General features: G+C 40.6%; 1 protein-coding gene across 3 annotated transcripts in view; it reads right to left on the reverse strand.

Annotated features, from left to right (window-relative positions):
• LOC120440829 (pulmonary surfactant-associated protein D-like) overlaps positions 1 to 8,020 on the reverse strand; it is a 13,982-nt gene extending 5,962 nt beyond the window's left edge. The window contains exons 1-6 of one of the 3 annotated variants that reach the window (XM_039614165.1): positions 7,803 to 8,020; positions 7,617 to 7,696; positions 6,527 to 6,686; positions 4,878 to 5,693; positions 4,619 to 4,781; positions 4,079 to 4,192 (exon numbers count right to left, since the gene is read on the reverse strand). In XM_039614165.1, coding sequence (XP_039470099.1) covers positions 4,079 to 4,192; positions 4,619 to 4,766 — 262 coding nt within the window. In that variant the 5' untranslated portion in view covers positions 4,767 to 4,781; positions 4,878 to 5,693; positions 6,527 to 6,686; positions 7,617 to 7,696; positions 7,803 to 8,020. Of the gene's footprint in view, positions 1 to 4,078; positions 4,193 to 4,618; positions 6,048 to 6,526; positions 6,687 to 7,616; positions 7,697 to 7,802 lie in introns of those variants that run through there. The other 2 variants (XM_039614163.1, XM_039614164.1) reach the window with 2 other exon arrangements.
• Between the last annotated feature and the right edge of the window lie 4,097 nt (positions 8,021 to 12,117).

Raw genomic sequence — 12,117 nt, forward strand, 5'->3', positions numbered from 1 at the left:
CACTTCCTCCATGTAAAGGTTGGCTACAATAGGTGACACGGGGAGCCCATGGCACAGCCATGTTTTTGTCTGTAGAAGCCTTCGTTGTATTTGAAGTATGTTGTGGTAAGGCAGAGGTCTAACAGTGTGCAAATCTGATCGGGTGTGAAGTTGGTCCTGTCTTCCAAGGAGCTGTCTTCTTGTAGTCGTTTTCTGACAGTCTCCACTGCTTCCGTGGTGGGTATGCAAGTGAAGAGAGAGACTACATCAAAGGACACCATGGTTTCATCTGGATCCAAGGTAAGTTTCTGGACCTTGTCGGTGAAGTCGGTGGAGTTCTTGATGTGGTGTGGGGTGTTCCCCACGAGAGGTGCAAGGATGGTAGCAAGGTGTTTCGCAATGTTATAAGTGGCTGAGTTTATGCTACTGACTATGGGCCTGAGTGGGACCCCTTCCTGTGGATCTTAGGAAGTCCATAAATGCAGGGTATGGCATCCCTGGATAAAGGCGGTGATATTTGAGGCGGTCAATGATTTTGTCCTTTTCAAGGTCTTGAAGGCAAGCTATAACTTTCTTTTTGTAGCTGCTTGTGGGGTCTCGTTTTAAAGGGAATCAAGGAAACTGGCGGATTATAGGAACCACCTTCGTTTCAACCTAAGATGCAGACAAAGCAGAGTTGTTCCTAAGAGCTTGCGCCTTGGATCCACTGTCAGGGGACACAGAGCAGACTTGATTCTACAGAGAGCACAGAATCACCTTCTAAGTGAAAGGATAAGACAGGTCCATTTCACTATAGATGCGCTCCAGATCAAGATCAGCCAGACTCTGCAGGAATTGGAAACCCTTCTACCCTCTCCAATCTTAGAAGAGGTTCACAAGTTTGTGGACAAGGCTCAGCGGGCCCAACACTCTCAAGGAAAAGAAAGACAACGCAGGAAATTTCACAGCTTGCTTTCAAAACCCCACTCCTCAGTCTGAAACCACACAACTCAGAGAAGAAAACACACCTGAAGACAGTCGGGAGAAATGGGTAAAGAACTTTTCAGACCGAATCTCACTGAACCTGAAAAGAGGGTTTTAGCCAAAGGACTCAATTTCGCCATTTCTCCGCAACAGTTGCCCATAGTGGACCTCATCACAGCCACAGAAACCGCCATACGGATTAATAAATTATCACAGACAGAAGCAGAGCAAATCAGGATGAAAGTCTCAGCCACCCTCTCCAGTGCCAAAGTCCCTCCATCTAACCTCACACTACAAGAAAAGAAGGCCGTCGCTTCCCTGAGCAAAGACCACAACATCATTATATTACCAGCGGATAAGGGAAGGTGCACCGTGGTCCTAAACACAACAGATTACCACACAAAGATCACTACTCTCCTCAGTGACAACAACACCTACGAAGCTTTTAAACGAGACCCCACAAGCAGCTACTACAAAAGAAAGTTATAGCTTGCCTTCAAGACCTTGAAAAGGACAAAATCATTGACCGCCTCAAATATCACCGCCTTTATCCAGGGGATGCCATACCCTGCATTTATGGACTTCCTAAGATCCACAAGGAAGGGGTCCCACTCAGGCCCATAGTCAGTAGCATAAACTCAGCCACTTATAACATTGCGAAACACCTTGCTACCATCCTTGCACCTCTCGTGGGGAACACCCCACACCACATCAAGAACTCCACCGACTTCACCGACAAGGTCCAGAAACTTACCCTGGATCCAGATGAAACCATGGTGTCCTTTGATGTAGTCTCTCTCTTCACTTGCATACCCACCACGGAAGCAGTGGAGACTGTCAGAAAACGACTACAAGAAGACAGCTCCTTGGAAGACAGGACCAACTTCACACCCGATCAGATTTGCACACTGTTAGACCTCTGCCTTACCACAACATACTTCAAATACAACGAAGGCTTCTACAGACAAAAACATGGCTGTGCCATGGGCTCCCCCGTGTCACCTATTGTAGCCAACCTTTACATGGAGGAAGTGGAAAGAAAGGCTCTTGGCTCTTTTAAAGGGAGAGTACCCAGCCACTGGTACAGATATGTAGACGACACCTGGGTCAAAATCAAGACACAAGAAGTGGAATCCTTCACTGCGCACATTAATGCTGTGGATAGAAACATCAAGTTCACCAGGGAAGACACAAAGGATAACTGTTTGCCTTTCCTGGACTGCGCGGTGCACATTGAAGAGAATGGCAACCTCAACATTGAAGTTTACCGGAAGCCCACACACACGGACCAGTACCTCCTCTTTGACTCCCATCACCCTCTGGAACACAAACTTGGAGTAATTAGGACCCTACACCACCGGGCAGAACATGTTCCTCCAAGCCTGAAGGGAAAAAGAAGGAACACACACATGTAAAGGAAGCACTGAAAACATGCGGTTATCCTAACTGGGCGTTCATAAAGTCAGCAAAGAGGCACAGAAAAGAAGATCAGACACCAGCGAGGGAGGATAAGAAAGACAGACGCAACAACATTGTCATCCCCTATGTAGCCGGTGTATCAGAGAAACTCAGGAGAGTTTTTTCCAAGCACGACATCCCAGTGTACTTCAGACCCAGCAACACACTCAGACACAAACTGGTTCACCCGAAAGACAAAACTCCAAAACACAGACTGAACAACGTGGTGTATGCTGTACAGTGCAGCGAGGAATGCCCAGACCTCTACATTGGAGAGACCAAACAGCCACTTCACAAGCGCATGGCACAACATAGAAGAGCCACCTCCACAGGACAAGACTCAGCAGTCCATCTGCATCTTAAGGATAAAGGTCACTCTTTTGAGGATGCCAATGTTCACATATTGGACAGAGAGGACAGATGGTTTGAAAGAGGAGTGAAAGAGGCCATCTATGTCCACTGTGAGCGACCATCTTTGAACAGAGGCGGTGGTTTACGACACCAACTGTCTGCCATCTATAATCCAGTTTTGAGTTCCCTCCCCAGACGCCTTAACGCCCACTCACATCCTGGGCCATCTGACCTCAGGAATTCACATGACAAGGTGGGGCCAGGTTTCACAATGGGCTCACCGAAACCCTGGCTGATTAGGTCCCACACCGCTTTCACACCTTGGCGCATGTGATTAGAGGATCACCAGGGGTCCTTTGTCCCTCATTGGGGGTTACTCCCACTGGGTTTAAATCTGGGACTCTCGGCCATTTGACCTTAGAACTGAAGAAGCTTCTCGGATGAGAGGTGAAACGTCTTCAAGCAACTCAAAGAAGTCCAGACGCTTTTCTTTGCAAACTCCTTTGACCAAGGGCTCAGAGAAGAGCTCGAGAGGATGTGGAGGGTGAAGGTAACGGTGGTCCCCGTGGTAATCGGAGCACTAGGTGCGGTGACTCCCAAGCTAGGCGAGTGGCTCCAGCAGATCCCGGGAACAACATCGGAGATCTCTGTCCAGAAGAGCGCAGTCCTGGGAACAGCTAAGATACTGCAGGACCCTCAAGCTCCCAGGCCTCTGGTAGAGGACCCGAGCTTGAAGGATAAACCGCCCGCAGGGGCGTGCTGGTGTTTTTTTTATATATATATATATATATATATATACACACACACACACACATATATATATATATATATATATACACACACACACACACATATATATATATATATATATATACACACACACACACATATATATATATATATATATATATACACACACACACACATATAGATATATAGATATATATATATATACACACACACACACACACACACATATATATATATATATATATACACACACACACACACACACATATATATATATATATATATACATATATATATATATATATATATATATATATATATATATATATATATATATATATGTGTGTGTATATAGAGAGAGAGAGATACAAACACGCTCATTAGCACATGAGCTAATAGCATAGACTAATAGCATAGACCTGACATGCATGAGTTTTTTTTGCAGATTTAGGAAAAATTCTAAGGTCACCTAACAATCCGTTTTGGGGTTTTTGTTTTTTGCTTAGCATATACAAAATCTATCTGATTTAATTGTGTAAAAATAAAAAAAATGCAACTGATAAAAACAGATTTTCACCCGTTCTGCAGTCTGCAGGTTTTCCAGATGGTCCAGGAAGTCCACGTGATCCAGTCATTCCACGTGGTCCAACTATTCCAACTGAACCATGTAGACCATCAGGTCCAGTATCTCCTTTAAAGCGAGTATAGAAGTACCAGCTGTGATCGTATATATTCATATATTCACTTGCGGTCTGAAGAGTAAAATTCTCTCAGCACATTAGGAAAATGGTTATATGGAGCTAAAAAGCAGTCAAAAATTTTATTATTATTTAATCAGCACTCAAAAGGGAATTTTAACCTTTAACCTAAGTCAGCACCACAAAAAGACCATAATTAATACATTTAACCATATATCTAAGTATATATTGTCTAAATATAATGAACCTATACTGTTAAGCATTAACATGCTCATTCAGTGTCACTGCCATTCATACTTTGTAGCATGTTGATACATCATGAAAACTAATTTGGCTATACAAAAGAAATGTAACAAGGTTTAGATAAAATATCACTAGTATCTGGTCAGTAGTATTAGGGTTGTAGGATTATTGCTCACCTTTTTCACCTGGTGGTCCTGGTACTCCAGGTGGACCAACTGGTCCAGGAAGTCCGCTGTCTCCTTTGGGACCACGAGGACCTGGATTCTGACTGTACCCAATTGGAGCCACCAGGAAGAGGACACAGAATTGGAGCCATGCCATCATTGTTTAAATGCAGAGCTTAAAGACAAACAAGAAGGTGTTAAAAGTTTTTCAGTTATTTGGAGACGTTAATTTGTTAAATGGTATTGACATTAAAATATAATAAAGACTCACCAGTATACAAGCAGTTATCCACTAGCTGAGCTGCTTCGTGTGCTGCTTTCAAACAAATACAGCTCAGAACTCAAAGTCAAAAATATATGAGCCACTCGTTGAAGAGGAAATAAAAACCAGGTGAGTATTTGATTGGAAACAAGGCAGAAAAGAGAAAGAAACTATGAGGCCCAAAGCCTCCCTCTTTGTAACAAAAAAGGTCAGAGAATGAGTAAAGTGTGTATACACAAACTTCCATTCAAGCAACATCATTTGATAACACTTTATAATAATTACACAATATAAAGCATTAGTAAGGTGTTAGTAAGTGCTTTATTTATCACTTATAAAGTATTGCTCCTCCTTATTGTGTAATTTATAAAGTTATACTCAGCTCCAAAGTGTTTTGTACTTTGTTTATTTTAGCTGACTTTACATGTGTAAAAGAACAACACCACTCTTACTATTTTGTCTAATTCAGGAGCATTTTGGACCTGAACCTGAGTGGGTGTTGAATTATCTTACTAAAACTCGGTAACAGACTACAGACCTGAGGAAAGCTGAACTTTAGTAATCAACTAAAGAAATTAAAAACATCCCAGATACATTTTCCTGTCTTATTGGTTTAATATGACAGGCATTTTGTTTATGGTGTTTACAATTGCTCGTGAAGCATTCACTTTTGTGATAACCTCAGTCATCCATCCATCCATTCTTTTCCGCTTATCCTTCTCAGGGTCACGGTGGGGCAAGAGGCAGGGTGGAATCAAGTTGATGATAAAGATGACTCAATGAGCTTCAGATTTCCAGTTTTGGAAACAGTGCAGCAGTCGTCAACTTGTTGCAAACAATTAACTCGTTGTTAAGACAAATAGGCTTGTTTGTGTTTTAATTGCTCATTTGTTTCATAATTTCTTTATCAGTGCATGAAAAATGTCTACGCTAATATGTTTCTAAAGTGAATTGCATCTCCAAGGCGGTCCCTGACAATTGTTGAACAGACAGCAAATCCACATCCATGTACAGTAATTATGCACAGGGACACATTATGAATCCAGATAAACAGTAAAAGCTTTACTTGTGTCAAAATTTGTGACAGGCACAAGAGGCAGAAAAAAGCAGCTCTTAATGCATCCATTTAACTGTCAGTAATGATTACTGCTTTACTGTAGTTTTGAAAATATCTTTGGTTAAATCTTACAAATATAGTTATTTGGCTTATATCGTGATATATATTGTTATCGCCTGAAATGAAAAAAACATATCGTGATATGAAAAAATCTTATATCGCCCAGCTCTATATCCGCATAAACATTCATTGCAGTTTCTCTCCTCCGCTGTACTAAGTGTAACTTACTGCCCATATCAAATATATCAGTGATATTGGCAGGCGGCTAGCATCTGTAACACAGCTCCGCTTAACTGCCTTGAAAAACTATGAAATAGTAGAACAATAAAATAAAATGCAACGAACCCATCTGGGATGATCCTGCGATCAACAACAATTAAAACGCCAATTCACCTAGTATACTGTAACATTGTGAAACACGTTCATTCCTATATAACATTATAAGCTAACAAGCATGCTAACAGCTAACCGTAACTGTACCGTTTTTACTGTTTTCCTGTAAAAATAAGAGACACCAAAGTATCTCTCTTTTTTTACTCACCTTCTGCTCTTCCATTAATAAAACAGCATCTTCGGGGACCCCTCGGCCACACAAAAAATCACTTATATCCACCATGTTTAGTGTATTAGTTCTCCACCTGCACAACTGGACACATCGCTGTCACTGAAGCTGGATGCCTGCAGGTGCCCACCTCAAAATTCTGAGAATAAAGTCAGAATTCTGACTTTAATCTCAGAATTCTGAGAAAAAAGTCAGAATTCTGAGATTAAAGTCAGAATTCTTCTTTTTTTTTTCCAGTGGCCCTAATCCTCTTCCGTAGTTATCCACTAGCTGGGCTGCTTCGTGTGCTGCTTTCAAACAAATACAGCTCAGAACTCAAAGTCAAAAATATATATAGCACATATTAAAAACAACGAAGTTGACCAAAGTGCTTCACAGTCAGACAGAGTAAAAGTATGAGACAATTAAACAAAACAATTAAGAAAAAACAGGGCAAGAAACGATAGGTGACAACACAAAAAGCCAGATAACAGCCAACTAGTTTGAATCAAGTTTTAGGGCGCAATTTAAAAGACTGGATAGACACGGAGGTACGAATATGAGCAAGGAGGTTAATCCAGAGTCTAGGTGCTACGGTTGCAAAGTTCCGGTAACCTCTGGACCTCAGTCGAGACCTAGGTGTGCTAGGAGCATCTGATTGGAAGATCTTATTGCTCTATTGGGATTGTACAAATGGAGGAGTTCAGATAGATCGCTGGACGCTAAATTGTTTAGAATTTTAAAAGTAACCTGTTTCTCGTGACTATCAAAAACTATGACTTCGGTCTTATTCTCGTTCAGTGTTAGAAAATTATGTGATAACAAAATTTTAACCTCGTGCTATGTTCATTAGTTGAATTTTTCAAGGAGCATTTTGCAATGTCCAACACCTATGCTGAACTGGTCATTGATATGGGTGTGATATGGGGTGATTATTGATCAAGGTTTAACTTGAAGTGCATATATATTTACAAATTTAACTTACAATGAGTATTGCAGGAGCAAGTAAATGCCCTATTTTTAAATCCACACTATGATCAGTGTGGATTTCATTTTTGTTACATGTTGGTCAAGATGCTGAATTACTTACACCAGACGCCATGAAAGGGTCCTCTTCTCTCTGCCAGGTTCAATCGATGGGTACTTCTCTGCATACTTTGATTGTATGTCCTATTTAAGAAAAAATAGATAAAGTATCGAAATGAGTATAAACTATATGGGTGACTGCCAACAAACTGCATTCTAAGTTAGCCAAAAGTCTAAATAATTATCATACCTCAAGAAGCATGTCATTGATGAGCCTGATTCTCACTCCTTTAGCTCCTCCCCTTAATGAAACTACATCCATCAGTTGTGGGGTCCAATGGCCACGTTTAGCCTAAAAAGTAGATTCAACACTTACAGTGGTTATTCTCTTGAATTATTTTTTAATCTGTAGATTACACATACAGAAAAATTGCTATAAAAAGCTTTGACCATTATTACAAACAAATGTCAGGCTTTACAAATGTTTTCTTTAAAAGGAACCTGTTATTTTAAAAGTATTAAATTTAAATTTACTTAAAACTGATAGTGCAGACAGATAATCCACCAAAATCACAATTTAATATATTTTTTAAATATTAAATGATTTTTATCTATGCACAAAGTACTTACATAAAAACTTAAAGACAAGAAGATTCACATAGTCTATGCCTGGATGTTACTACCAAAATACTAACATTTCTTACATGTGGTAGTACAAAATATTTGCTCAACTGTATGAGAATAACATCAGACACAAATCCACTATTGGTCATAACAAAATTGACTAGCACAAAGGCATTGCTTTAGTAGAAGTGTTATTTGAAAATAAAATGTTACTTACCTTAAAATTTCTTTAACATCTGCCTGCAAATCCACCATCCACATTTAAACATTTTACATGTCTGAGTATTTCTCTCATGATAAAACTGGTTATAAAGCATTTATCTAGTGAAACATATATGTATGATTTTAATCTTAGTAAGTGCAATGTACAAATTGATACGATCATGCTCAGGTTATGAAGGTGAAATTATTTAATCAAAATGATAATGTACTGCTGCATTCCAGGTTACAAGCTGCTTATTCATTTGGAAGCTAATAAAATCAAGCTATCTGGATCCTCTTGGTGGCGCTGTCACTTGGTGTTCGCTCGCTTTGTGGTAGAGTATCACTTCCTGTTCCTGCTCAAACACAGTGGTGTTTCTGAGTAGATTTTCTGCTTAGCAATTTAATTTAAATCTTTTGATACATCCCTTTTTCATAGTATAATCTTAACGTGCTTCATCTGAATCACCCTTTCTGTGTGCTCATTACCTAATTTATAGCCAAAGTATTCACTCACTGTCTCTGTACTGTTTCGCTAGCTTAGCTTAGCTCAGTTTAGCTCGTAGCCGACTCGCTAGCACCATGGCTACTTCACCTGTCCCTTCTGCACTTTCCTGCTCATTGTGTCAGATGTTTAGTTACTCCTCGGCCTACTTTAGCAGTAATGATACCTGTAACAAATGTAGCATATTTGCAGCTCTGGAGGCCAGGATTACTGAATTGGAGACTCGGCCGCACCCTTCATTCACCCGTAGCTAGCCAGGCCCTGTAGCTGGTGCAGCCGAAGATAGCGCAGGCCCCGCTAGCTGTTCCCGGCAGACCCCAAGCAGCTGGGGAAAGAGGGCGGCTGGGTGACGGTGAGGAGGAAGCATAGTCTTAAACAGAAGCCCCAGGTACACCACCAACCTGTTCATGTGTTCAACCGTTTTTTCCCCACTCGGCGACACACCGCCGGGGTCAAACTCTGGTAATTGGTGATTCTGTTCTCAGACATGTGAAGCTAGAGACACCGGCAACCATAGTCAATTGTCTTCCAGGGGCCAGAGCAGGCGACATTGAAGGAAATTTAAAACTGCTGGCTAAGGGTAAACGTAAATACAGTAAGATCATCATTCACGTCGGCAGTAATGACACCCGGTTACGCCAATCGGAGGTCACTAAAATCAATATTGAATCGTGTGTAACTTTGCCAAAACAATGTCGGACTCTGTAGTTTTCTCTGGTCCCTCCCCAATCAGACCAGGAGTGACATGTTTAGCCGCATGTTCTCCTTAAATTGCTGTCTGTCTGAGTGGTGTCCCAGAAACGATGTGGGCTTCATAGATAATTGGCAAACCTTCTGGAGGAAACCTGGTTTTGTTAGGAGAGACGGCATCCATCCCACTTTGGATGGAGCAGCTCTCATTTCTAGAAATATGGACCAATTTATTAAACTCCCCAAAATATGACTATCCAGAGTTGGGACCAGGAAGCAGAGTTGCAGTCTTACACGCCTCTCTGCAGCTTCTCTCCTCCTGCTACCCCCAAAAACCCATCTCCATTGAGACTGTGTCAGCTCCCAAACTGACAAAAACAAACTAAAACCAGCAATAAACAACTTAAACATAAAAATCACAAAGAAAAAACAATACAGTATCCACATCTGAACCAAAGAGTAAAACAGTGAAATGTGGATTATTAAATATTAGGTCTCTCTCCTCCAAGTCTCTGTTAGTGCATGACTTAATAATTGATCAACAAATCGATTTACTCTGCCTTATAGAAACCTGGTTGCAGCCGGATGAGTATGTTAGTTTAAATGAATCAACACCCCCGAGTCATCCTAACTACCAGAAACCTCGAAGCACAGGCCGAGGGGGCGGTGTGGCAGCAATTTTTCACACCAGTCTATTAATTAACGAAAGATCAAGACAGACTTTTAATTCATTTGAAAGCCTGATGCTTAGCCTCGTCCACCCCAGCTGTAAAACTCAGAAACCAGTCTTACTTGTTATCATATATCATCCACCTGGGCCTTACACAGAGTTTCTCTCTGATTTCTCAGACTTTTTATCTGATTTAGTGCTCAGCTCAGATAAAATAATTATTGTGGGTGATTTTAACATCCATGTAGATGCTAAAAATGACAGCCTCAACATCGCATTTAATCTGTTATTAGACTCAATTGGCTTCTCTCAAAATGTAAAAGAACCCACCCACCACTTTAATCACACTCTAGATCTTGTTTTAACATATGGCATAGAAACTGAACATTTAACAGTGTTTCCTGAAAACCCTCTGCTGTCTGATCATTTCCTGATAACATTCACATTTACAATAATTGATTACACAGCAGTGGAGAGTAGACTTTATCAAAGTAGATGTCTTTCTGAAAGTGCTGTAACTAAGTTTAAGAATATAATCCACCCACTGTTATCATCTTCAATGCCCTGTACCAACATAGAGCAGAGCAGCTATCTGAACGCTACTCCAACAGAGGTCGATTATCTTGTTAATAATTTTACCTCCTCACTACGTACGACTCTGGATACTGTAGCTCCTGTGAAAACTGAGGTCTCAAATCAGAAGTACCTGACTCCGTGGTATAATTCTCAAACACGTAGCCTAAAGCAGATAACTCGTAAGCTGGAGAGGAAATGGCGTGTCACAAATTTAGAGGATCATCATTTAGCCTGGAGAAATAGTTTGCTGCTTTATAAGAAAGCCCTCCGCAAAGCCAGAACATCTTACTATTCGTCACTGATTGAAGAAAATAAGAACAACCCCAGGTTTCTCTTCAGCACTGTAGCCAGGCTGACAAAAGTCAGAGCTCTACTGAGCCAACAATCCCTTTAACGTTAACTAGTAATGACTTCATGAATTTCTTCACAAATAAAATTTTTATCATTAGAGAAAAAATTACCAATAATCATCCCACAGATGTAATATTATCTACAGCTACTTTTAGTACCATTGATGTTAAATTAGACTCTTTTTCTCCAATTGATCTTTCTGAGTTAACTTCAATAATTACTTCCTCCAAACCATCAACGTGTCTTTTAGACCCCATTCCTACAAAACCGCTCAAAGAAGTCCTGCCATTAATTAATTCATCAATCTTAAATATGATCAACCTATCTCTAATAATCGGCTATGTACCACAGGCCTTCAAGCTGGCTGTAGTTAAACCTTTACTTAAAAAGCCATCTCTAGACCCAGCTGTCTTAGCTGGGTAGGCTAGGCCAATCTCCAACCTTCCTTTCATATCAAAAATCCTTGAAAGAGTAGTTGTCAAACAGCTAACAGATCATCTGCAGAGGAATGGCTTATTTGAAGAGTTTCAGTCAGGTTTCAGAGCTCATCACAGCACAGAAACAGCTTTAGTGAAGGTTACAAATGATCTTCTTATGGCCTCTGACAGTGGACTCATCTCTGTGCTTGTCCTGCTAGACCTCAGTGCTGCGTTCGATACTGTTGACCATAATATCCTATTAGAGCGATTAGAACATGCTGTAGGTATTAAAGGTACTGTACTGCAATGGTTTGTATCATATGTATCTAATAGACTCCAATTTGTACATGTAAATGGAGAGTCCTCTTCACACCCTAAGGTCAATTATGGTGTTCCACAGGGTTCAGTGCTAGGACCAATTCTATTTACATTATACATGCTTCCCTTAGGCAGCATCATTAGAAGACATAGCATAAATTTTCACTGCTATGCAGATGACACGCAGCTCTATCTATCCATGAAGCCAGGT

Source organism: Oreochromis aureus, linkage group 7 (genome assembly GCF_013358895.1).
Source record: "Oreochromis aureus strain Israel breed Guangdong linkage group 7, ZZ_aureus, whole genome shotgun sequence".
In the NCBI taxonomy this organism is placed as follows: domain Eukaryota; kingdom Metazoa; phylum Chordata; class Actinopteri; order Cichliformes; family Cichlidae; genus Oreochromis; species Oreochromis aureus.